This window comes from Loxodonta africana, chromosome 8, assembly GCF_030014295.1.
Source record: "Loxodonta africana isolate mLoxAfr1 chromosome 8, mLoxAfr1.hap2, whole genome shotgun sequence".
Lineage (NCBI taxonomy): Eukaryota > Metazoa > Chordata > Mammalia > Proboscidea > Elephantidae > Loxodonta > Loxodonta africana.
In genome coordinates this window covers 117,111,307-117,137,708 of record NC_087349.1, presented here as the reverse complement: position 1 = coordinate 117,137,708, position 26,402 = coordinate 117,111,307, and the positions used below count along the sequence as shown (strand labels likewise).

The following is a 26,402-nucleotide window of genomic DNA, read 5'->3' as shown; positions in this document are numbered from 1 at the left end:
CACTTAGGTTTAAATCCCTTATTGTCTTTTTTTTTTTTGCTATTGAGGCTGAGCAATGAAATGAAGCCAAACTAGAGTTTAATAAAAATGAATTCCCACTAGGATTCAGAGCACATCTTTAAACTGCTTTAAATCTTCTGTTCGTGAAACTTTGCCCAGCCAACTGCAAGGGGTCAAGAGCCTGTTTCTAATTTACAGTTTTTACTCTCCTTAGGAGATAGAAGAAAAAATATCCATAAAATAATGTCTGCAAAATCATCACTCTTCCTAGTACTCCTGCACAGTTGCTATATTCAATTCAATGAGCCAGGGAGAAGGAGAGAGCACCTCTGAAAGGAGGTATTCAAATTCCCAAAGACTTGTGGGAAGGAAGGGGAGCCACCATAGTGAGGCATCTCTCATGACAGGGGCTCTAACGCATGAGTTCCTTCAGTTTTCAGGGCAGCACTGGGATCCTATAGTTTTATTTGCTAAACCTGGCAACCTTAAAGCTAGGAGATTTCTCCAGATAAGAACCAAATGTAGACTATGTTGTTTATTTATTGATATAGATCACAATTTGTTTTTCTAAAAATACTAACGCATATGTGGCAGAGTGTATAGGACATTGTTGTTTAACATTTCGTCTTGGGCTTAGGAGAAAGAAAGATAAAAGAAGGAAAGAAAGGATGGAAGAAGGAAGGGAAAGGTGAGGAGGAGGGAGAGAGGGAGTGAGGGAAGAAAGACAGAAATAAAGACAGAAGGGGAAAAAAACCTTCTTACATTTTCTATTAAAAAACAGCATGTCTATTATACAAGAAATACACTGTTAAAAAGTAGTTCAACTTAGAGCTAAAATGAGTAATCATTCCCTATAAAGCACATGTATTTAGGAAGATAACCTGTAACATGTTATGTTGAAACACTTCAATTGGATGATGCATATATTTTATTAAGTAAATTACATCTATCAGTGCCATGTTTTGCAAATGTTGTCATAGCCAAGCAGACCTACCATAATTAGATTACAGTAAGCCAACTAAATTATATACAGACAAATTCAGTTTTCATGCACTTAAAACACATCCTACCAGTCCCAAAACATCTGGATATCTGTAAGCAACTAAAACTTTGGCATTTTTATAGGCAAAATAATTCACTGATTTAATTTTTTTTTTTTTAATATCTATCCAGAGTTTTTATCGCTATGCTTACACAGTCACAATTCTCATTACATTAAGAAGTCATTTGACCTCTCCAAGCACTGGCTGTTATCTCCACATAATGAGTGTTGAGCCACACAACCTCAACAGACCTTTTTACTGAAACATGTAATAATTCTCTGAGCCAGGCTTCTAAATGGGTTGAAAACATTGATTTTCTCTGTTGAACAGTGGCTAGAGAATACACATCTACACTTATTTTTTTCTTACTGAAGCTTCCAAGAATGTGAGACATGTATTTTATACCCTATCTAATATTAATGACTATTAATCCAAGATAAATATAAGGTGAAAGAGTTTAACTGCTGTGGGTAAAAGAAAGACAAACATCACAATCACATCATAATATTGTTGATTTACATCAAGCTCATTGTGTTTACTTGAAAATAACTCCCAGGTGAGAAATTCAGTTAACCTCAGGACAACAAAACAGGGGCAAGAGAAGGAGGCAGAATGCAAACTGGTTAAAACCTAGTGAGATGTGGAGTAGGGGAGAGGGGAATTCACTTCCTAGACAGTTGGCCCTTGGTATTTTTGGTTATGAGAAAGGTAACAGCAAATGTGGGTGAACTGCGCACAGCTTGACCAAGGTAAACAATGTCACTAAGATGTACACAAGAAAAAAGGGCTTTTTGGTAATTGCTATGGTGCATGTAATTTTGCAACAATAAAACCCAAAAAATATGCGTGCAGGTATATATGTACGTATGTAAGGGTATATGTGTATAGGTATGTACATGTGAGTTACATGTGTGTATGTATACATAGGTATATGCATATGAATATATATATGTGCATACATATATAGCCATATATATAAGAAAGCACATAGGGAGCACAGTTAAAGATACTTTTTGGAAATAACCAAAGACCTCACGGGATTGGTTTTCTGTGTTTGAAGGCTTAGAACCACAGTGTCATGGGACAGCTCAGTCAATTGGCATTAGTATGATTCATAACATTTATGTTCTACATCCTAGTTTGGTGAGTAGTGTCTGGAGTCTTAAAAAACTTGCTAGCAGCCACCTAAGATAAAAATATTGGTCTCTACTTATCCAGACAAAAGAGGAAGAAGGAAACTAAAGACTCAGAAGAAACCAGTTTACATGACAAATACTCAACACAAACCATGCTCTCATCTACCCTGAGATCAGAAGAACTAGATTGTGCCCAGCTACCACTACTGACCATTCTATCAGGGCCATATTGAATTCTGATAGAATGGGGAGAAAAATGTGCAATAGAACTTTGAATTCTTAAAAGATCCAGACTTACTGGACTGGTTGAGGCTGGAGGACTCCCCGAAATAAGGCTGGAGGACTTCCCGAAATAAGGCTGGAGGACTCCCTGAAATTATTGCCCTGAGGATACTCTTTAAATCTTGAATTGAAACCAGTCCCTGAGATCACCTTTTAGCTAAATAATAAATTGGCCCACAAAAAAAGACTATTACCTGTGAATACTGTGCTCCTATAAAAAATCATTTATATGATGGAGATACAGTGAAGATGATATAAAGAAATAAAAGATTGGTTTAAACTTAGAAAAACAGAGGTAAATATTAAGATAACCATACAGGAAACTAACAACCCTACACATCAAAATAAAAAACAAGAAAAACAAAAGACTTAGTAAATACAAAATCAACAACAATGAAAAGGAGGAAAAGAAAATACATAAAGAAAAATGACTCAGCACAGAATATTAAGTGGAACAAAGAAACTGTCAACTGCACACACACACACAAAAAAAATGTCAATGACAGAACTCAGTTCATACCTAGCAATAATTACACTGAATGTAAATGGACTAAATGCACCAATAAAGAGACAGTGAGTGGCAGAATGGATAAGAAAACTTGATCCATCTACATGCTGCCTATAAAAGACAGACCTTAGACACACACTAAAACTCAAAGGATGGAAAAAAATATATCCAGCAAACAGCAGTCAAAAAAGAGCAGAAGTGGCAATACTAATTTCTGACAAAATAGACTTTAAAGTAAAATCCACCATAAAGGTTAAGGAAGGACATTATATAATGTTTAAAGGGTCAATACACCAGAAGGACATGACCATAATAAACATTATACACCCAATGACACGGCTCTAAAATACATAAACTCTAACACCGTTGAAAAGTGAGATAGACTGCTCCACAATAATAGTAGGAGACTTCAACACACCACTTTTGGTGAATAACAGAACATCCAAAAAGAAGCTCAATAAAGACACTAAAGATCTAAATGCCACAATCAACCAACCTGATCTCATAGACATATATAGAACACTTCACACAACAGCAGCCAAATATACTTTCTTTTCGGATGCACATGGAACATTCCCCAGAATAGACCACATTATTACACCATAAAGCAGGTCTTAACAGAATACAAAGCATCAAAATATTACAAAGTATTTTTTCTGACCATAAAGCCATAAAAGTAGAAATCAATAACAGAAAAAGCAGGAAAAAAAATTAAACACATGGAAACTGAACAAAGCTTTGTTCAAAAACTACTGGGTTATATAAGAAATTAAGGACGGAATAAAGAAATTCACAGAATCAAATAAGAATGAAAACATCCTACCAGAACCTTTGGGACATGGCAAAAGCAGTGCTCAGAGGTCAATTTATAGCAATAAATGCACAACTCCAAATAGAAGAAAAGGCCAAAAACAAAGAATTATCCCTACAACTTGAACAAATAGAAAGAGAGCAGCAAAAGGAGCCCTTGCGCACAAGAAGAAAGCAAATAATAAAAATTAGAACAGAATTAAATGAAATAAAGAACAGAAAAAGAACTGAAAGAGTTAACAAGACCAAAAGCTGGTTCTTCGAAGAGATCAACAAAATCAGTAAACCACTGGCCAAACTGACAAAATAAAACCAGTAGAGGAAGCAAATAACCCAAATGAGAAATGAGATGGGCAATATCACAACAGACCCAACTGAAATTAAAATAATCATAACAGAATAATATGAAAAATTGTACTCTAAAAAATTTGAAACCTAGAGGAAACAGACCAATTTCTAGAAACACACCACCTACCTACCTAACATAAACAGAGGTAAACAACTAAATGAACCTATAACAAAAGAAGAGATTGAAAAGGTAATTTAAAAACTCCTGACAACAACAACAACAACAAAAAAGCCCTGGACCTGATGGCTTCACTGGAGAATTCTACCAAACTTTTACAGAAGAGTTAAACCACTGCTAGTTAAGGTATTTCAGAGCATAGAAAATGATGGAATACTCCCAAACTCATTCTATGAAGCCAACATAACCCTGATACTAAAACCAGGTAAAGACACCACAGAAAAAGAAAATTACAGACCAATATCCCTCATGAACATAGATGCAAAAATCCTCAACAAGATTCTAGCCAATAGAACTCAACAACATATCAAAAAAATAATTCACCATGACCAAGTGGGATTCATACCAGGTATGCAGGGATGGTTCAACACTAGAAAAACAATCAATGTAATCCATCACATAAATAAAACAAAAGACAAGAACCACATGGTCTTATCAATTGATGCAGAAAAGGCATTTGGCAAAGTCCAACACCCATTCAGGATAAAAACTCTCAGCAAAATAGGAATAGAAGGGAAATTCCTCAACATAATAAAGGGCATTTATACAGGTTGACAGCCAACATCATCCTAAATGGAAACAGTCTGAAAGCATTCCCCTTGAGAACAGGAACCAGACAAAGATGCCCTTTGCTGTTGTTAGGTGCTGTTGAGTCAGTTCTGACACTAAACACTGCATGAGAGAAGGAAACACTGTCCGGTCTTGAGCCATTCGTTTTTTGCTTGAGCCCACTGTTGCAGCCACTGTGATAATCCATCTCACTGAGGGTCTTCCTCTTTTTCGTTGACACTTTACTTTACCAAGCATGGTGTCCTTCTCCAGGGACTGATCTTTCCTGACAACATGTCCAAAGTATGTAAGACAGAGTCTCACCATCCATGCTTCTAAGGAGCATTCTAGTTGTACTTTTTCCAACACAAATTTGTTCGTTCTTCTGGTAGTCCATGGTATATTCAATATTTTTCATCAACACTACAATTCAGAGGCAGCTATTCTTCTTCAGTCTTCTTTATTCATTGTCCAGCTTTCGGATGCATATGAGGCGATTGAAAACACCATGGCTTGGATCAGGTCACCTTAGTCTTCAAGGTGACATCTTTGCTTCTTTTAACACTTTAAAGAGGTCTTGTGCAGCGGATTTATCCAGTACAATATATCCTTTGATTTCATGACCGCTGCTTCTAAGGGTGTTAATTGTGGACCCAAGTAAAATGAAATCCTTGACTTTAATCTTTTCTCCATTTATCATGATGATGCTCATTGGTCCAGTTGTGAGGATTTTTCTTTTCTTTATGTTGAGTTATCCATATTGAAGGCTGTAGTCTTTGATCTTCATCAGTAAATGCTTCAAGTCCTCTTCACTTACAGCAACCAAAGTTCTGTCATCTGAATAACACCGGTTGTGAATGAGTTGTCCTCCAATCCTGATGCCCCATTCTTCTTCATATACTCCAGCTTCTCAGATTATCTGCTTGCCATACATATTGAATAAGTATGGTGAAAGGAAATAACCTTGATATACGCTTTTCCTGACTTTAAACCACGCAGTTTGCCATTGCTCTGTGTGAATGACTGCCTCCTGGTCTATGTACAGGTTCCTCCTGAGCACAATGAACGGTTCTGGAATTCCCTTTCTTTGCAAAGCCATACATAATTTGATATGATCTACACAGTCAAATGCCTTTTCACAGTCAATAAAACACAGGTAAACAACCTTCCGGTATTCTGTGTTTTCAGCAAGGATCCATCTGACATCAGCAATGATATCCCTTTTTCCACATCCTCTTCTGAACCCCGCTTGAATTTCTGGCAGTTCCGTGTTAATATACTGCTGCAACTGCTGAATGGCCTTCAGCAAAATTTTACTTGTGGGTGGTATTAATGATATTGTTCGATAACTTTTGCATTCCGTTGGATCACCTTTCTCTGGAATGACCACAAATACTGATCTTTTCTAGTCAGTTGGTCAGGTAGCTGTCTTCCAAATTTCTTGGCATAGACTAGTGAGCACCTCCAGTGCTGCCATCTGCTCATTGAAACATCTTATTCGGTATTCTGTCGATCACCTAAAGCCTTGGTTTTTTTTGCCAGTGCCTTCAGTGCAGCTGAAATGGTTGATCAGCGACTGATTCTTTTTGGTACAGTGACTGTGTATTCCTTCCAGCTTCTCTTGATGCTTCCTACATCTTTTAATATTTTCCCCACAGAATCCTTCACTATTGGAAATTAAAGCTTGAATTTTTTCTTCAGTTCTTTCAGCTGGAGAAATGCTGAGTGTGTTCTTCCCTTTCAGTTTTCTAACTCCAGATGTTTACACATTTAATTATAATACTTTGTCTTTTCAAGCTGCCCTTTGAAATCTTCTGTTCAGCTCTTTTACATCATCATTTCTTCCATTTGGTTTAGCTAATGGAAGGGTATTAATTGTGGACACAAGTAAAATGAAATCCTTGACAACTTCAGTCTTTTCTCCATGTATCATGATGTTGCTTACTGGTCCAGTTATGAGGATTTTTCTTTTCTTTATGTTGAGGTGTCATTCATACTGAAGGCTATAGTCTTTGATCTTCATCAGCAAATGCTTCAAGTCTCTTCACTTACAGCAAACAAAGCTGTGTCATCTGAATAACACAGGTTATTCAAAAGCAAGTTTCAGAGTCTGTTCTGACATCTATTTTGGCCTTTTCTTTCTCTCTTTCCTGTCTTTTTAATGACTTCTTGCTTTCTTCGTGTATGATATTCTAGATGTCACTCCATAACTCCGCTGGTCTTCAGTCATTAGTGTTCAACATGTCAAATCTATTCTTGAGATGGTATCTAAATTCAGGTGAGATATACTCAAGTCGTACTTTGGTTCTGGTGGACTTGTTCTAGTTTTCTTCGTTCTTGCATATGAGCAACTGATGGTATGTTCCGCAGTCGGCCCCTGGCCTTGTTCTGACTGATGATACTGAGCTTTTCCATTATCTGTTTCAACAGATGGAGTCTGTCTGACTCCTGTGTATTCCATCTGGCAAGGTTCATGTTTATAGTAGCCTTTTACTAAAAAAAAAAAAAAAAAAAAAATTTTAGTAAAAAAAAAAAAAAAATTTTTTTTTTTTTTTTTGTTGAAAAATGTATTTGCGCTGAAGAAGTCACTGGTCTTCCAAAACTCCATCATGTTATGTTTGGCATCACTTCTGTCACCAAGGCCATATTTTCAAATTACTGATCCTTCTTTGTTTCCAACTTTCCCATTCCAATTACCAGTAATTATCAATGCAACCTGATTGCATGTTCAATCAATTTCAGACTGTAGAAGTTGGTAAAAATCTTCAGTTTCTTCATCTTTTGGCTTAGTGGTTGGTGTGTAAATTTGAATAATAGTTTTAACTGGTCTTCCCTGTAGGACTATGGATATTAACATATCACTGACAGCATTGTACTTCAGGATAGATCTTGAAATATTCTTTTTGATAATGAATATAATGCCATTCCTCTTCAAGATGTCATTCCTGGCATAGTAGATCATATCATTGACCAGTTAAAATGGCCAATACTGTTACTGGAATAAGGTTCTTGCCTCTCACTGGTCAAGAATGAGCAGGTAAGGCACGCACTTTCCACACAAGCAAAGCTTTATTGAAGAGGCTTGCAAGCGAAGATGAGGAGGGCCTAGAGCAACGCTTACCCTCATCTCATAGGACAAAAGACAGGCCTGAGTTTTTAAAAGTTCTTGGGCTGGAAAAGATTCATGTTTACTCATAGGCACAGGAGGGGATATGTTAACTAAGGTACGCATGCAGCAGCTTTCCAAGATGGCTCCTGTCCTGGAGGCGTCTGGGATTCGTAGCAGGACTTATCATGGGGTATCATGCCTGCACAGTCTCCCACTGTCTGGGTTCGATTCCCTGGCTGGGGCTGTAGCCCCTCACAAAGCGGTTACAGGTGGATGTTCTGCACATGTCCCTGGGCCTGGTTTTCTCTAGCTGCTTCTGAAAGGCAACTTTAAAAAAGTTTGTGGGCTATCTTTAGATACTCTGCCCCATTGTTCTGGGGAACGGCTTTGTTTCTGTGCCCTGGCCCATTTCTTGTTACTTTGTTTGCAGATTTGGGTGCCCCTCTGTTCCTTGTCTTACTAAGTCTCTAGGTTCCACACTCAACCCCCATTACCTCCCTTCTATTTCTCCTTGCTTCTCCCCTAACCACACCAGTCTCTTCACTATTTTTCAAACAGGCACCCTCCAATCTCAGGGCCTTTGCTCCCTGTCTTACTCCCCACTGAGGGACTTCAACCCCATAAATCTTTATGGGAATATGAATGGAGGTCTCTGCTTCTGTAACTTCTTCCTGCTGGACTGGGGCATTGTTCTTGCCTAACCAAGTAGAAGTCTCTCGCTACCTGATCTAAATTAGTAGGCACCATCAGGACCACTTCTTGGGGAGTCAGTTGGTAGCACTGCAAATAGGCAGGGATTATCTACAGATGTTTCCAGCTTGGTTGCTGGAGCATCTTATTGAGTCCTACTACCGTTCTGCTGTTAAGGAGCCATCAGATGGCATTTTTAGCTTCTGGTGGAAGCTTCCTCTTTCAGCCGGGGCATAGTACCCTGGCACCAGTCGAGAGGGTACCGAGGAGGTGATGACAAGTCCTCACAAGTAAAAGATTGGCAGCCCAGGGTAAGAATGTTAGACGGGGCCTGGGAAAGGACTAGGGTTATACAGCAAGTAAAGAGAAACAGATCACTTATCTGTACTCTTCTGAAGGGAAGCTTTAGGTTTTCTTGTGGTTCACAGGAGCATGTTTGCTTCTCTTTTGGTGCTTCTGATGAGGTTTAGGTCATCCTTTTTGAAGAGAAGCTTCAAGTCTTTTATTGGTTCACAGGTGTAGGTGTCTCCTTGTCCATCAACTCTATCGGCCAGCTCCTGTGGGGTACAAAGCTTAATTCGAGAGTTATGAATCCATGGAGTGATTCCTTTAAGTTTGACTGCTGAAGGGGTGGTCAGTATAACCTGGAAGGGCCCGTTCCATTTTTCAGACAGCTGATCTTCAGGCGATCCTTCTTTCCAGGTTTTAAGAAGGACAGTATCTCCTGGCTTAACAGGAGTAGGGGTTCCTTTTCCTGGTGTGGGGAGCACATTATTACCATATTCTCTTAGGGCCTTCTGTACTTGTCGCAGATGGGTAACATATTTAAGAAGTTGGTGTAGTTCAGGGTCCAATAGTAAATCTGTTGTTAAAAAGAGCCTTCCATATAGCATTTCATATGGACTGAGTTTTAAATCTCCCCTAGTGGCAGCCCTAACTCTCATGAGGGCTATGGGTAATAATTTAATCCAAGTTTCTTGAGTCTCTTGGCATAGCTTTGCCAATGTCTTTTTTAGAGTCTGATTCATCTTCTCTGCTTTTCCTGAGGACTGAGGATGTAACTTATAATTTATGCATAAGGCTGTGGAGAGAGCCTGGGTTATTTTTGCTATGAATGCTGGGCCGCTGTCAGATTGTAAAGACCTTGGTAGTCCAAATCGGGGAATTATTTCTTTTAATAGGAATTTTCCCACTTCTAAAGCCTTTTCTGTTCTAGTAGGAAAAGCTTTTACCCATCCAGTGAAGGTATCTACAAACACCAACAGGTATTTTAGTCCCTGCTTGGATGGCATAACAGTGAAATCTATTTGCCAGTCCTCCCCTGGGTATGTACCCTGATGTTGGACAGGTTTAACCAGAGGTGGGGGTATAGGGTGGCTTTGTGGGGTTGTTCCTTAGACAGGTCTCACAACTATTGGTAATTTAACTACATTGTGTAGCCCTTTTCCTTTTATACACTTAGACAATAGTCCTAGGAGTGTGTCTCTGCCATAGTGTGTGGCATCATGAGGGGCTTTTACTATTTTCCATAATAAATACTCAGGCACATATAATACTCCCTCATCATTCTTCATCCATCCTGTCTCATCGTAAGAAAAAACCCTTTCCTTTCCCTTCCTCTTCTCCTTTTTGGGTATATTTTGGCTCGAACTGATTTAATTTGTAAGGAATGAAGGCCATTAATTGTGATGTCTCTACTATCCTTGCAGCAGCTTTAGCAGCCAAATCAGCCTTGTGATTCCCCATTGCTTCTAGTGAGTTGTCTTTCTGGTGTCCCTTGCAATTAATTACTGCTAACTTTTTTTTTTAACTCTTTAGGCTTATGTACTACTTCTAGCAGTTCTAGGATTAACTCTTTATATTTTATAGGGGAATTTCGAGCTGTTAACATTCTCCTTTCTTTCCTAATGGCACCATGTGCATGAAGAATAAGGTATGCAAATTTTGAATCTGTGTACACATTCAGAGTTTCTTCTTCTCCTAATTAGAGGGCACGCGCCAGGGCAGTTAGCTCAGCTTTTTGGGCTGATGTTCCTGGTGGTAAAGCTCTTGCCTCAATAACACCAGTCTGGTTGACAATTGCATAACCTGCTTTATGGATGCCTTGCTCGACAAAGCTGCTTCCACCCGTATACCATTCAGCCTCTGGGTTTTCTAGGGGTTTTTCTTGGAGGTCTGGACAACTAGAGTAGACCTCATTAACTACTTCTATACAGTTATGAATAGGCTCTGATACTTTCAGGGGTGGTAAAATGGTGGCAGGGTTCAAAGTCTGGCACACCTTTAAGTTTAACTCTGAGGTATCTAGGAGGAGTGCCTGGTATTGAGTAATCCTGCCACCTGATAGCCAGTGATTTCCCTTGACTTCCAAGACTGCCTGTACTTGGCGGGGTGTATATACTTCAGTGAGTTTTCCCAGAGTAAACTTAGAGGATTCTAGAGGAAAGCAGTTGCAGCTACTGCTCGTAGGCATGCTGGCCAGCCCTGGGCCAGGAAGTCTAACTGTTTGGAGAAATAGGCTACAGGTCAGATAACTGCCCCTACACCCTGAGTAAGAACTCCTAGCTCCACTCCCTGTTTTTCATGAACATATAATTTGAACAACTTCCTTACATCATGCAGTCCTAAGGCTGGGGCTTGCCCAAGATTACTTTTTAGGCTCTCAAATGCTTGCTGGCATTCAGCTGTCCATTCTAGGGGTGACCCCTCTTCTCCTCTTAGGGCCTCATATAATGGTTTTGCTATAAGGCCAAAGTTGAGAATCCAAATTCTGCAAAATCTGGCCATCCCCAAGAATCCCCGAAGTTGTCTCTTGGTTTTGGGGATGGGATACTCGGTGATCACTGTCTTTCTGTCAGGGGCCAGCATTCGCTTTCCAGACATCAGGATAAATCCAAGGTAATGCACCTGGGTTTGGGAAATTTGTGCCTTTTTCGGGGATACCCGATATCCCCTCTTTCCCAAGAAATTTAATAAAGGATGGTATTTGTATCTGAGGTCTCTTTGGTCCTGCTGGCCAATAATAAATCATCAACATACTGTAATAATGTGCTTTTTGGCAAAGATATTTATCTTAATTCTTTTGCCAGGGCATTTCCAAATAAATGGGGTGAATCTTGGAAACCCTGGGGTAACCAGGTCCAAGAGTATTGTGTATTTTCTTGCGTGTCTGGGTATCTCCATTCAAAGGTGAAAAGAAATTGGCATTGAGGATGTAAAGGTATGCAAAAGAAGGCATCCTTCAGATCTAAGACAGTAAAATATTGGGCGTCTCCTGGGACTTGTGTTAGAAGAGTGTAGGGATTGGGGACCATGGGCTGTATAGGAACTACTACTTCATTAACTGCCCTTAAGTCTTGTACAAACCTATAGGTTCCATCTGGTTTCTTTACTGGGAGTATTGGAGTATTACAGGGTGATTGACAAGGTCTAATTAATAGGCAATGTTCTAACAAAGGTTTGATGCCAACTTGAGCTTCGGGCTTCAGTGGGTATTGTTTCCTCCAGGGGTAAGGTACTCATGGTTTTAGTTTAATGAGTTCCAGTTCTATAGCTTTTGCCTTCCCTGGTGTGGCTGTATCCCACACTGTTGGGGTCACCTGACTTAAAATGTCTGGTGGTATTTGGTCTCTAGGTTGGGATGCATTAGTTAATAACATAAGTAACTCTAGGTTCTCACTTTTGAAACCTATTAAATCTGTCTCTAAATGTATTTTTGCCCCAAGCTTATTCATTTGATCCTGTCCCAACAAAGCCACTGGGCATTCTGGGACATAGAGGAAAGAGTGTGTTAGTGAGTATGGTCCTATGAGACACAAGAGGGGACGAGTGAATTTCCTAATTCTGGACTTCCCGCCTAGGCCAGTAATTACACAAATCCCCCCTAGAAAGAGGGGCTATCAAGTAATTCAAAGTAGAGAAGGTGGCTCCTGTGTCCAAAACAAATTCAATCTCCTTACCTTCCACGTCGAGTGTAACCCTGGGCTCTCCCATGGAGATATTGATGGTGTGGTTGGGAGCTAGGCGAGCTCCAGAGCCCTGTCAGTGTTCGGCCTCTTCAAGACCTTCTTCTGAGAATATCATCATTCCCTGAACGGGGGTTGTCGGTCCAGACCTTCGAGAGAGGTCATCCAGGCATCCTGCTTTAGGGTGCTCAGGACACTCCACCCTCCAATGGCCTTGCTTTTGACAATACCCACACTGTTCAGGGTCTATACTCACTGGCTACTGGTCTGGCCCAAATCCAGGCTTTTGGGGTCCTCTGGGGTTACCTCAAGATGGGTGGCCTTGGAAAGCAATTGCCAACGTACCGGCTTTTCTCTTCATTTTTTCTTTGGATTCCTTCTTTGCTTTCTCCTCAGCAGCCACGTCCCTATTATTGAATACCCTAAAAGCCTCCTCCACCAGTTGGGAGAGTGAGGTCTGGGGGCCTGCTTCCAATTTTTGTAGCTTCCGTCTTATGTCTGATGCAGACTGGGAGATAAAATGCATGGCTATTAAGGCTTTCCTTTCCCTACTTTTGGGGTCAATATTGGTATATTTCCTAAAGACTCAGCATACTCTCTGGTCTTTGTCAGAATTCTAGCCTTTTCATCAGAGGAACAACAATGAGTAAGAATAACCATAACATCTCCCCAAGTTAGATTAAGGTTCAGACTAAGTTTCATGAACTCATCTCTAAATTTTTCAGGATCTTCAGAGACACTCCCCAACTTTTCTTTACATAAGGTAAGGTCAGAGACTGAGAAGGGGACATGTACCTGTGTGATTCTTCCGTTCCCATCAGCTACCTGTCTTAAGGGGTACATCCTTGGGCCTTGTTTAGGAGGAAAAGATGGGTACAACTTATTTCCCAATCTCAATCCCATAGGAGAAGGTTGGTAAATTAAAGGGTTAGGTTCTGTTGGAACTGGGGTAAGTGAAGGGGATAGTGGTGCACATGTTGACGAAAGAGCGTTTTCACGATTCCCTCGGTATGGACTCTAAATTAACTGAATTACCAGTCAAAGGGATATATAGCAGAGACTCTGAGTTTACAGCCTCAAGGAGATCGGAGGAGGAACTCACGGTGGGTACCTCCTCCTGCACATTTGGAGGTGCAGTAGGTTTAACTCGGGTTTGGAAAAGGGCATCCAAAAGTAAATCTTCCTCTCTTCTGACTTTAGTAAGAACAGTTTAACAAATTTCTCTCCTTCTCTTTTAAATTTACATTTGGCTCTAAGATTTGGGTCTTGATAAAGGGCCATGAAGGCTTATACATAAGGGATCTCTCCCCATTTTCCTTCTCTCTTACAAAATAGATCCAGCTGATGGATGGTATTATAGGAAAGGCTCCCATTCTTAAGCCAAGTCTCCTGATTTCCTAGAGAATATTGTGGCCAAATTGTATTGCAAAGAAAGATCAACCGCTCTTTTGTTAATCAGTCTAAAGCAAAAGATGACCAATTGCTCAATAAGCAGCCCAAGGGACAGTCCTTGGGGGTAGTAGAACCAGAACCCATCCTGTATTACTTATGTCCTATCACTAAAGACCCTGGGGCTGGATGGAGATCCGTAGAACGGATGTCCTGGTGATTTGAAGATCTGGTCCAATCAACTCTACCCTGCTGGATCAAGATTTTTAAGCAGTTCAAGCAATTTCACAAAGCTGCCGAGAGTTTCGAAGTCCCTGAGTATAGATTTTGCTCTGTGAATGGGTTATCTTTTCCAGAGAATCAAGTTTACACGAGGCCCAAGTACTGGTAGCTATCTCCCTTTTATAGGACAACAAAAAGGGAGAAAGAGATCTGGGAAGGAGTTAGTAAGAGTCTACTCAGTAAGATCCAAGGCCAAATATTCTGGGGTGCACACAGACAACAAGTATCAACTCGACCGACAAGACACAGACAGAGGCAACTGAGACAATCGCACAGTCTCAAACTCCCAGACAGCTCCGGTCACACATAAGACAGACAGAGAGCCCTTGGTCCAGACAAGTCAGGAATATCCGAACCTTTACTTTGATCTTCTAGATACCTCCTATCTCCAATACCAAAGGGAGGGACTTCAATCTCTCAATCCAGAGACCTCTACATCCATTTCACCAGAAACAGGGTGTACTATCTAGAGACAGACAATATTCAGACACACAAAATGACAGCTGAAACAAATGGCTGGGCAAAAGGCCAGCTTGAGAGGAGAGCAAAGACAGGAAAAGGTGCAGGCTGCAGTTCCTGCCAAGAGTGCGCTACCAGTAGGTCAGAAATTCCCTACTCCCTGGGGTCAAACAGAAGGTGTCCCTTGGTCCCTAGGGCTTGAAAAGCCCATCGCTGTGGGGACGCTCCGTGGAATGTGTCCCTTAGTCCGTAGGGTCAAATGACCCATTGCTCTAGGGACACTGTAGACTTTTCTGCAGTAATTTCTGACCAGGAGACCCCTAGTTCCTGGTTTAAAGTATCTCTTGGTCCCTAGGGTCAAATGACCCACTGCACTGGAGACCCTTTAGAAGACGTCCCTTGGTCCCTAGGGTCAGTTTAGGCCCGTCGCTCTGGGGACGCTTCACCCTTCACTAGGGCCTCCGGCCCCCACAGTATGAGACACCCATCCATGGGGGACTTCCAGGTGGTCTTACCAGGGCGAGCGACTCATCCGCCACTCGGATTTCTATTGAGTCCTCATCATTGCGCTTCACATTTCCAAGGAAAAACAGACAGAAAGACAGGAAGTTTGTTTGGGAGGAAAATGAAACTAAGGTTGGGCCGTGAGGAGTAAACGGCAGAAGTCCTTGCCCAGTGGAGAAATGTGAGACTAAATCAGTCTCGGCGCCTGCTTTGTTCATCCAGCAGAGTCAAGCAATTCTCCTCTCCACTAAACAGGATGCAAAGAACCCCTTTGTGCATCCTGGCTCCTAAAAAAAAAAAAAAAAAAAAAAATTGGCTCCTAGCTCACCAAAATTGTTACCGGAATAAAGTTCTTGCCTCTCACTGGTCAAGAATGAGCAGGTAAGGTACGTAGTTTTCCACACGAGCAAAGCTTTATTGAAGAGGCTTGCAAGCGGAGAGGAGGAAGGCCTAGAGCAACGCATTACCCTCCCACCACTTCTCATAGAACAAAGGACGGACCGTGTTTTTAAAAGTTCTTGGGCTGTAAAAGATTCATGTTTATTCATAGACACAGGCGGGGATATGTTATCTAAGGTGGGCGCACTGCAGCTTTCCAAGATAGCTCCTGTCCTAGAGGCCTCTGGGATTCATAGCAGGACTTATTATGGGGTGTCATCCCTGCACAGTCTCCCTTTCTCTGGGTTTGATTCCCCAGCTGGGGCTGTAGCCCCTCACTGCCCCTGGTGGAAGGTCACACAGCGGTCACAGGTGGATGTTCTGCACATGTCCCTAGGCCTGGTTTTCTCCAGCTGCTTCTGAAAGGCAACCTTAAAGAAGTTTGCAGGCTCTTTTTAGATACCCTGCCCCATTGTTCTGGGGAATGGCTTTGTTTCTGTGCCCTGGCCCATTGCTTGTTACTTTGTAGATTTGGGTGCCCCTCTGTTCCTTGTCTTACTAAGTCTCTAGGTTCCACATTCAACCCCCTATTACTTCCCTGATAGTATAGTCTGTTTCTCTTTTACTTGCTTCTCCCCTAACCACACCAGTCTCTTCACTGTTTTTCAAACAGGCACCGTCTGATCTCAGGGCCTTTGCTCCCTGTCTTAATACCAGTTAATTTCTGCTCTAGGATGTGGATGTTTATGTGTTTCATTTCATTTTGACGATTTCCAGTTTTCCTAGATTCATACTTCGTACACTCTATGTTCTGATTATTGGATGTTTGTAGCTGTTTCTTCTCATTTTGAGTCCTGCCATATCAGCAAATGAAAAATTGCTAAATTGGATCCCATGAAAATTAAAAACTTTTGCTCTGTGGCAGCTCATACGAAGAGAATGAGAATACAAACTTTTGGTGTCATGGCTCAGAATCCTTTACCTTGCTTGAATGCCAAAGATTTTTTCCTAAGCTTTTTTGTAAAGCAAGTTATAATTTTACTTTTCACAGTTAAGTCTATGAAACATTTAGAGTTTATTTTTGTATAAGGCATGAGTTTTATATTGACATTAATTCTTTTTGCCTATGGATGGCCAATAGCTCTAGCATCATGTGTTGAAAAGTCTCTTTCCTCCATTGATTTGATTTTGCAACTTTGTAAAATATCAGTTGATTAAAAAAAATCAATTGAGCATATCCGTAGGTCTATTTTTGGATCTTCAATTCTGTTTCACTGCTCTGTGTTTAAACATTATGTTAGCTATAGGTTTTTTGTAGGTGTAATTTATCAAGTTCAGATTGTTCTCTGTGTTCCTAACTTGCTGAGATTGTTCATCATGAAAGGGTATTGGGCCTTTGCAATTACTTTTTTTTTTTTTGGCAGCAATTGATAAGATCATATGATTTTCTTTCTTTGGATTGTTGATAGGCTGGATTATATTGATTGATTTTCGAATGTCGTACCTATCTTGCATGCCTGGTTATCCATAAATCTCACTTACTCATTTTATCATTCTTTTTATACACTGTTGTATTTAGCTTGCTAATACATTTTTGAGAATTTTTGCACCTAAGTCCATGAGAGATATTGATCTGTAGTCTTCTTTTTTTAACTGTCTTTGTCTGGTTTTAGACTATAAGATGATTGTGAGTATCCCTTCTCTTCTATGTCTGGAACAGATGATGCAAAGTTGGCGGTAATTCTTCTTTAAGGTTTGTTCGAATTCTCTAGTATACACTTCTGGGCTTGGAATTTTCTTTTTCAGAAGCATTTAAATGATAAAATAAACTTCTTTAATGGTTATAGCACTACAAAGATTATGTATTTCATCTTGGATGTGTTTTAAATTTTGTGGTTTTTGAAGAATTAATCTATACCTTTTATGTTGTCAAATTTATTAGTGTAAACTTGTTTATTCTATTCCCTTGTTATTATTTAATGGTACAGAAACTGTAGTAATATTTGCAACTCCTTTACTGACACTGACTTATATCTTCTGCCTTTTATATTGTTATTGTTCACTCTTCCTAGAGGTTGTTCAATTTTGTTGATTTTTTGAAAAGCCAGATTTTTGTGTGCCATTGATTTTTTTCTGTTGTTTTTCCATTTTCAATTATATTGGTTTCTGCTCTTATCCATTATTTCCTTTCTCATGGAGAAAACCCCTGGCCTGGAAAGTTGTCCTGAAGAATTCTACCAAACATTTAAAGAGGCTAGTTACTTTTTACCAAATTTGTAAAGTCTTAAACCACTATTTCATTCAATAATCTTTCAACCACACTCTCTTTCCCCTCTCCTTTTGAGGGTTTGACTAGGAAAATATTATATCTTTTTTTTTATTTTTCCACAAGTCCCTGAGGCTGTTTGTATTTTTTTTTTTTAATTTCTCTCTATTGTTCTTATTGATGAATTGTAATGTTCTAGTCTCAAGTTCTGATTCTATCCTCAACTGAGCCCATCTTCTCAGTTTTTATTTCTATTATTGTATTTTTCCTTTTTACAATTTCCCTTTGGGTCTTTTTACAGCTTTTATTTCTTTGCTGAAATTTTCTATTTTTCAACAGAATTTGTAATTGATTGTTGAAAGAAGGCTACATTAAAAATCCTTGTCCAATACTTACAACATCTGATTCACCTTGACGTTGGCATTAGATGATTGTTTCAATTCTAATTTTCTTGGTTCTTTTTAATTTAATCCTGGACATCTTTATTATCTAGGACACTTTAGGTCCTATTTAAACCATTTTTTTTTCTTTTTTTTAAACCAGGGATTTGCTCTGTTTAGGTTTAGCAGACAGGCCCTGGCTTACTTTTGTTGGCTGAGGTTCCAACGACAGTTTATTTTTTTAGAGCCTTTATAGTGTTACTGCAGTGTACTCAGTTTATCTGGTGTAGCTAGGCCTCCCACTGGTCCCTGCTGGTTCTGCGGATGTGGTAGCAGGATTTCCAGGCTGGAACCCTGGTGGTCCATGAAAGAGGGGAAGCTTCCCAGCTGGATACTTTTGTCACAATTCCCCTAAGAGTGGCTCCTGCCTGCCCCAATAACTCCAGGAGGTGGATGGTAGTCAGGTCTGTGGGACAAAGAGACTTTCTGACTCGGGCCACCTATCATGGCTGGGATCCTTCTGCATCTGTGTCTCCAAGGGAGGGAAAGGAGTACAGCTTCCTGGGTTTCCCTGGCTAGGGCAATCATATGGCCTACCATGTTGGGAACGACAAATCAAAGAAGAACATTTCAAGATCTATCCTGAAGTACAATGCTGTCAGTGATAGGATAATATCCATATGCCTACAAGGAAGACCAGATAATACAACTATTATTCAAATTTATACACCAACATTGCCAAAGATGAGGCAATCAAAGATTTTTACCAACTTCTACAGTCTGAAACTAGTCCAATATGCATTGATAATTATTGGTCACTGGAGTGCAAAATTTGGAAACAAAGAAGAAAGAATAGTAGTTGTGTTACCACAATTTTGCGAGTTAGAGCCGCCTGCTACAAATAGCCAATTCTTGAGACAGGGGTGAGGTGGGTAGCAAGAGCTTTATTAGATATACCAATATATGGAGACAGAGGGGAATGACCTCCTCCTAAAGTCGTCTGTCTCACCAGACTACCAGTGGGTTCGGGTTTTTAAGGGAAAAGGTGCCATAAGTTTTAGGGACTTGTGGAATGTGCGCTCTCTTTCTTCTGTTTGGTTTTGGTGGCCGTATCTCAAACGTGTTGATCTTTTCCTGTCGTTATTCCAACAGCTCAGGGGGTAGCTGGCGCCATCCTTTGTCTTATTTGACAGGCTTAGATCAATATCATTTGTTTTCCACAGTCTTAGAGGAAACATCGGTTAACAGTTAACCATTTGGGGAGCTAACATCAGGATCTTACCTGGAGGCAGGGATGGGCTAGGGGAGGGAAAAGAGAGAAAGAAGAAGGAAAAAAGAATTGGCTCAGATACTGTTCAAGATATGGCTGAGCAGCCTGTTTCAGTTGGAAAATATGGCCCTGGTGATAGAAACAATGCTGGACATCACATGATAAAATTTTGCAAAACCAATGACTTCTTCATGGCAAACAGCTTTTTGAACAACATAAAGGGTGGCACATGGACCTCACCAGATGGAAAACACAGGAATCAAGCCAACATCTGTAGAGAGATGATAGAAAAGCTCAATATCATCAGTCAGAAAAAGGCAAGCAACTAACTGTGGAATAGACCATCAGTTTTTCATATGCAAGTTCAAGTTAAAGCTGAAGAAAATTAGAACAAGATCACAAGAGCTAAAATACAATGCTGAGTACACCTCGCCTGAGTTTAGAGACCATCTCAAGAATAGATTTGACTCATCAAACACTAACGGCCAAAGACCAGACAAGTTGTGCAAGGACATCATACATGAAGAAAGCAAAAGGTCATTAAAAAGACAGGAAAGAAAGAAAAGGCCAAAGCAGATGTAAGAAGAGACTCTGAAACTTGCTCTTGAACCTCGAGCAGCTAAAGTGCATGGAAGAAATGATGAAGTAAAAGAGCTGAACAGAAGATTTCAAAAGGCAGCTCGAAAAGACAAAGTATTATAATGAAATGTGTGAAGACTTGCAGTTAGAAAACCAAAAGAAAAGAACACACTAGGCATTTTCTCAAGATGAAAGAACTAAAGAAAAAATTCAAGCCTTGATTCCCAATAGTGAAAGATTCTACAGGGAAAATATAAACAATGCAGAAAGCATCGAGAGAAGATGGAAGGAATACACAGAGTCACTGTACCAAAAAGAATCAGTTGCTGTTCACCCATTTCATGAGGTAGCATATGATCAAGAACCGATGGCAGTGAAGGATGAAGTCCAAGCTGCACTGAAGGAATTGGCAACAAAACAAAACAAAACAAGGCTTTAGGAATTGACAGAATACCAAATGAGATGTTTCAACAAAAAGATGCAGCACTGAAGGTGCTCATTTGTCTATGCCAAGAAATTTAGAAGACAGCTACCTGACCAACCGACTAGGAGAGATCCATATTTGTGGCTATTCCAGAGAAAGATGATCCAACAGAATGCAAAAATTATCAAAAAATATTATTAATACCACCCAAATCCTAACTAAACCTAGTGCCGTCGAGTCGATTCCGACTCATAGTGACCCTATTGGACAGAGTAGAACTGCCCCGTAGTTTCCAAGGAGCGCCTGGTGGATTTGAACTGCCGACCCTTTGGTTAGCAGCCGTAGCACTTAACAACTACGCTGCCAGGGTTTCCATTAATACCACACGAAAGTAAAATTTTGCTGAAGATACTTCAAAAATGATTGTAGCAGTACACCAACAGGGAACTGCCAGAAATTCAAGCCAGATTCAGACGTGGAATGGGGGATATCATTGCTGATGTCAGATCCTGACTGAAAGCAGAGGATACCAGAAAGATGTATGCATGTGTTTTATTGACTATGTTATGTGGATCATAACAAATTATGGATAAGATTTTGAAGAACAAAAATTCCAGAACAATTAATTGTGTTTATGTGGAAACTGTACATAGACTAAGAGGCAGTCATTTGAACAGAACAAGGGGATACTGAGTGGTTTAAAATCAGGAAAGGTGTGGGTTACAGTTGTATCACTTCACAATACTTGTTAAATCTACATACTGAGCAAATAATCCCAGAAGCTGGACTATATGAAGAAGAATGCATCATCAGGATTGGTGGAAGACTCTTAAACGACCTGTGATATGCAGGTGACACATCTTTGCTTACTGAAACTGAAGAGAACTTTAGCACTTACTGATGAAGGTCAAAGACTATTACCTTCTGTATGGGTTACACCTCAGCATAAAGAAAACAAAAATCTTCACAACTGGGCAATAAGCTACATCATGATAAATGGAGAAAAGATTAAAGTTGTAAAGGATTTCATTCTACCTGGCTCCACAACCAATGCCCATGGAAGCAGCAGTGAAGATATCAAATGATGTATTGCATTGGGCAAATCTATTGCAAAAGACCTCTTAAAAAGTTTGAAAAACAAAGATGTTACTTTGAAGAGTAAGGTGGGCCTCACCCAAGACGTGATATTTTCAATCTCCTCATACGTATATATGCAAAAACTGGACAATGAATAAGGAAGAGCAATGAAAATTTGATGCCTTTGAATTACGGTGTTGGAAAAGAAAATTGATTATTCCGTGGACCACCAGAAGAATGAATAAATCAGTCTTGGAAGAAGTACAGCCAGAGTGCTCCTTGGAAACAAGGATGGCGAAACGTCATTTCGTGTACTTTTGACATGTTATCAGGAGTGACCAGTCCCTGGAGAAGGACATTACGTTTAGTAAGGTAGTGGGTCATGAAAAAAGAGGAAGACCCTCAATGAGATGAACTGGCACAGTGGCTACAACAATGTGAGGATGGTGCAAAGTTGGACAGTATTTTGTTCTGTTGTATACAGGGTCAGTATGTGTCGAAACCAACTGAGTGGCACCTAAAACAACACCAACAGTGTATACCAGTAGCAGGTGGCATAACTGGTGTGCAGTTGGCTGCTAAGCTAAAGTTTGGTGGTTCAAATTCACCCAGAATCTCCATGGAAGAAAGTCCTGGCAAACTGTTTCTGTAAAAATTACAGCCAAGAAAACTCTGTGGAGCACAGTTCGACTCTGTGACACATGGGGTCACCTTGCGTCAAAATCAGCCTGAAAGCAATGAGTTATTCGGCTTTATATGATATAAACAAAACAGACAATTATCTGCCCTCTGGAACCACCATTTAGTGGATATATGTTATACCGTCCAAAAAGCTGGTATAAAAAAAAAAAAGTATAAAGCATGCATAAAATAAAAATTTTAGATAAGACTGAGAGGCATTATGAAAATAAAGCAACTTAAGAAGCTGGTATAAGGCAGGGGCAGGGGCAGCAGTAAGAATTTTAGACTGGGTGATCTTCTCAATGATGGGACCAATGGATAATAGTTTAGCATCTCACCATTTTTAAGAGAGTCTAATATCCTTGACAATTCTAGTGTGATAGAAGGAGCAAATCATAGGAGGCAAAAAGGCTGGGTTTTTAATCCTGGCTTTGCCACTTAATCAGCTATGTGACTTGAGGCAAATCACTTCTCCCTGAATCTTGATTTCTCTGTAAAATGAGGATAATCACAAAACATGGTGTGACTATTTCTGTAAGTTCTAAAGCATTAAACTTATTATTCACCTGAAGTATAACTGAGAGTAAGACAGGGAGCAAAGGCCCTGAGATCAGAGGGTGCCTGTTTGAGAAATAGCGAAGAGACAGGTGTGGTTAGAGGAGAATCAGGTAGAAGAGAAATAGGCTATACTATCAGGGAGGTAATAGGGGGTTGAGTGTGGAACCTAGAGACTTAGTAAGACAGAGAACAGAGGGGCCCCCAAATCTGCAAACAAACAAGAAATGGGCCAAGGCACAGAAACAGAGCCATTCCCCAGAACAATGGGCCAAGGTATCTAAAAATAGCCCACAGACTTCCTTAAAGTTGCCTTTCAGAAGCAGCTGGAGAAAGCCAGGCCCAGGGACATGAGCAGAGCATCCACCTGTGACCGCTGCGTGACCTTCCTTCCACCGGGGCAGTGAGGGGCTACAGCCCCAGCAGGGGAATCAAACCGGGGAGCAAGAGACTGCGTAGGCGCGACACCCCATAATAAGTCCTGCTATGAGTCCCAGAGGCCTCAAGGACAGGAGCCATCTTGGAAACCTGCTGTGCGCTCACCTTAGGTGACATATCCCTGCCTGTGTCTACGAATAAACATGAATCTTTCCTGCCCAAGAACTTTTAAAAAAGCAGTCCTCTTTTGTTCTGGGGGGGGGCGGGGGGTGCGTGTGCATTTGCCTTTGCTTTGCTCTAGGCCCTCCACATCTGCACTTGCAAGCCTCTTCAATAAAGCTTTGCGGGTGTGGAAAACTACGTGCCTTACCTGCTCATTATTGAGTTGTTTTTTTTTTTTTTTTATGCAGAGGTAATATTTCTTTTTGTATTTGATAATTTTGACTTGGGATTTTTCTCTGGGAGTAAGAGTTTTAGGTCTGTTTGTTTCCAAACCTTACAAAGTTTTAGGTAGCAAGCACAGCACTACAGCAATAAAAAGCCTTCAAAACTAGTTCCGTACAACAATGTACTGTGAAAATATACACAGATTTTAACAGAAAAGTATGATCGTTTACAGTTTTTTTTAAAAAAAGCAATAGTTGGACAAAGAGTAAAAAATGTTCTCGAAATACAAAAATTCAAATGTAATATACGACCCATAAACCACATATTTACCTAAAACTGGATCTAGTTGTTGACAAGACCTAACTTCAAAATATACGCATATGAATTTACACAGCTGATATTTAGAAACTCTTCAAAGTCTATTTGTAAATTACGACACTGAGCAAAGTTGTCTGCCTCTGCGGCTTCAAGCTGTAGCAGACCAACTGGCAGAGCCTGACTGTGTAGGCAGCTCGTCCTCAGTAACCTTCAACTGCAGTGTGGGCCTGAAAGAGGGGGTGCCCTTGGGGTTACTTCCTGTTGGCTACTTACGGGGGAGCTGCCTTAGACGCTCTCTGAGCCAGGGGAGATGCCGTCTCCTCGGAGGCTCTGAGGTGTGAAGAGACTGAAGTCACAGAGCTGTGCTTGCTTCAAAGCAATGCTGTCCATCCAGAAGGCCTTGCCAGGCTCATCTGTAAAGCACTCTGTTTGTTTAGGATTCAGCTTCCTCATCGTCACATTCATCATTGTTGTCATTCTCTTTCTTCCTCATCTTCTCCCCTCTTCTCTGTTAAAGCATTTTCAGGTATTTACTAGCTAAAATCTTCTTTGGTAATATAGCTGCAAGAAACTGAAAAGTTTCTGATTCCTCTGCAGTATTTGACAGATCACTGTACGTCAGAGCTTTCTTGTCTCTTCCACTGCCATGTTTGTAGGAGTAGGTGGCTAGATACTGAACAAAGAGTTCCGTGGCCTTGGCCGTGAGCACCAGCGCCTCCTGGTTAATGCTGGACACCTCGGGGGAGCTCTTCATGATGACCCGGATGCGGGACAGAGGCAACGACACCAGCCGCTGCTCCCCGCCCTTCTCTTTGCCGACAACCACGTCCGCCATCTCTCCACCCCCTGCCCCGCGGGCGGTGGCCTTGTCGGGCCCAGCCGTGAGCACGCCGCCACCGACTCCGGCCGCGAGGCAGCGGGCAAACCAAGTTGGTGCCGGGGAGCCAGCTCGTGTTGTATTTTAAACATCACAACTGACACCAACACTATACATTACTCCACATGCCAGAGTCTTGAGTTATGCAAAAGGTGAACTGACTTACTGCCATCAAACAAGTGAATCTATTCTTTTGAACTCTGCATTAAAGAAGAACATAATTATGTAGGATTAATGATAAAGTGAATAAAATCATTTAAGAAAGGCAGAGATTTCATAGATTCTGGTAAATTTTGTAGAGCACATGCAGGCTGGTGTGAATATAGAGCAAATGAGGTCAACAGTTGCCTCAGAGGGAGCAAAGAGAGAAAGGGTAGCTCCTATCAGTAACAGCTGGGGGAGGAAAAGTGACTGTAGGCCCCACAAAGGACAGGTAAGTTAGGAGTACGCAGAAAGACTAACCAACACAGATTTGTTGTCCTAGTTTCATAAACGAGAAGACAATACTCAGGGGTGAAGTTTCTCATCCTAGAACATACAGGTGGAAATCAGAAGGCTGACATTCAGACACATGTCTGCCAGAGGCCAGGAGCTATACTTATTCTCCTCACAATACTCAAGAATATTACACAGTGATGGAAGATGGGGGAAAAGCCATCTATATCAGTAACAGTAATGTACGACACGGTGTTTGGTGCCATAAAAAGGCGGCAATGGTAAACTTTACGTGAGCCTTGTGCTCCTGGAAACCACCAATGGTTAAGAAATAGCCCTGTTCTTCTGTGTTCAGGAAAACAGCCTACTGCAAAGAATCACCCTTTCCCACATGACTTAGATAAGACTCACAGATGGCTCCCTCATTTACCGATGACAAGGCCAGACAGACCCTCCAAACACTGATTCTTTGTTTCATAAATGAATAGCTAAGCCACTTTTCCCCACAGGCCAATCAGCACAAAATGCTCTGTAATTTGACTTGACCAGACTTTAGTTAGGCTTTTCTCGTCCCCTAGACCTCTGAATTTTGGCCCACCATGAGGATTGGAATAGGCAACAAGGATCTTTAATGGACCCTCCCAAGAATCGACTGATCTCAGGAAAAAATGTTTTCTGACCAACTGTCCAATCATGCTACCCACTCTCCATACCGTTTTTTCTACCCCTGGTTGCCCATCTCTATTAAAGAAAAGACTTCTTCTGCCCAGCCTTGGAGTCTTACGCAGATCTTGTTGCTGGAGAATTCCCCATATTGCGATAGCCCGTTTCCCCTTTGCCATAGCTCCTTTTTTGCAATAATCCTTTTGAATAAAGTCTGTCCTTCCCTAAATCTGGACTTGATTTTTATTTGACAAAAGTTATTGGAGACAGCTCAGATCACACCCAGCCAGGAGGGTCAGCAAGGCGAAAGGAGGCACTGGGATCTGAGTGAAAACTGCAGACATTTCATTCGTAATTACTAAAAAGTGAAGGTTTGTCAGGGTGTTGCAAACAATGGCCACTACAGTGACAAGGGGGAGGGTGTCTTGGCAGAACCAACCTTCACTGAAAATTAGAAATGGATAAGAATCAGTGAAAAGCCT

The 26,402-nt window shown here is 40.8% G+C and overlaps 1 protein-coding gene across 1 annotated transcript; it reads right to left on the bottom strand.

The window, feature by feature from the left end:
- Nucleotides 1-23,625: 23,625 nt before the first annotated feature.
- Nucleotides 23,626-24,800, bottom strand: LOC100662931 (chromatin accessibility complex protein 1). The gene is given in 1 exon segment (XM_010587135.3): nucleotides 23,626-24,800. A coding segment is annotated over 1 exon segment (402 nt). The 5' UTR covers nucleotides 24,781-24,800; the 3' UTR covers nucleotides 23,626-24,378.
- Between the last annotated feature and the right edge of the window lie 1,602 nt (nucleotides 24,801-26,402).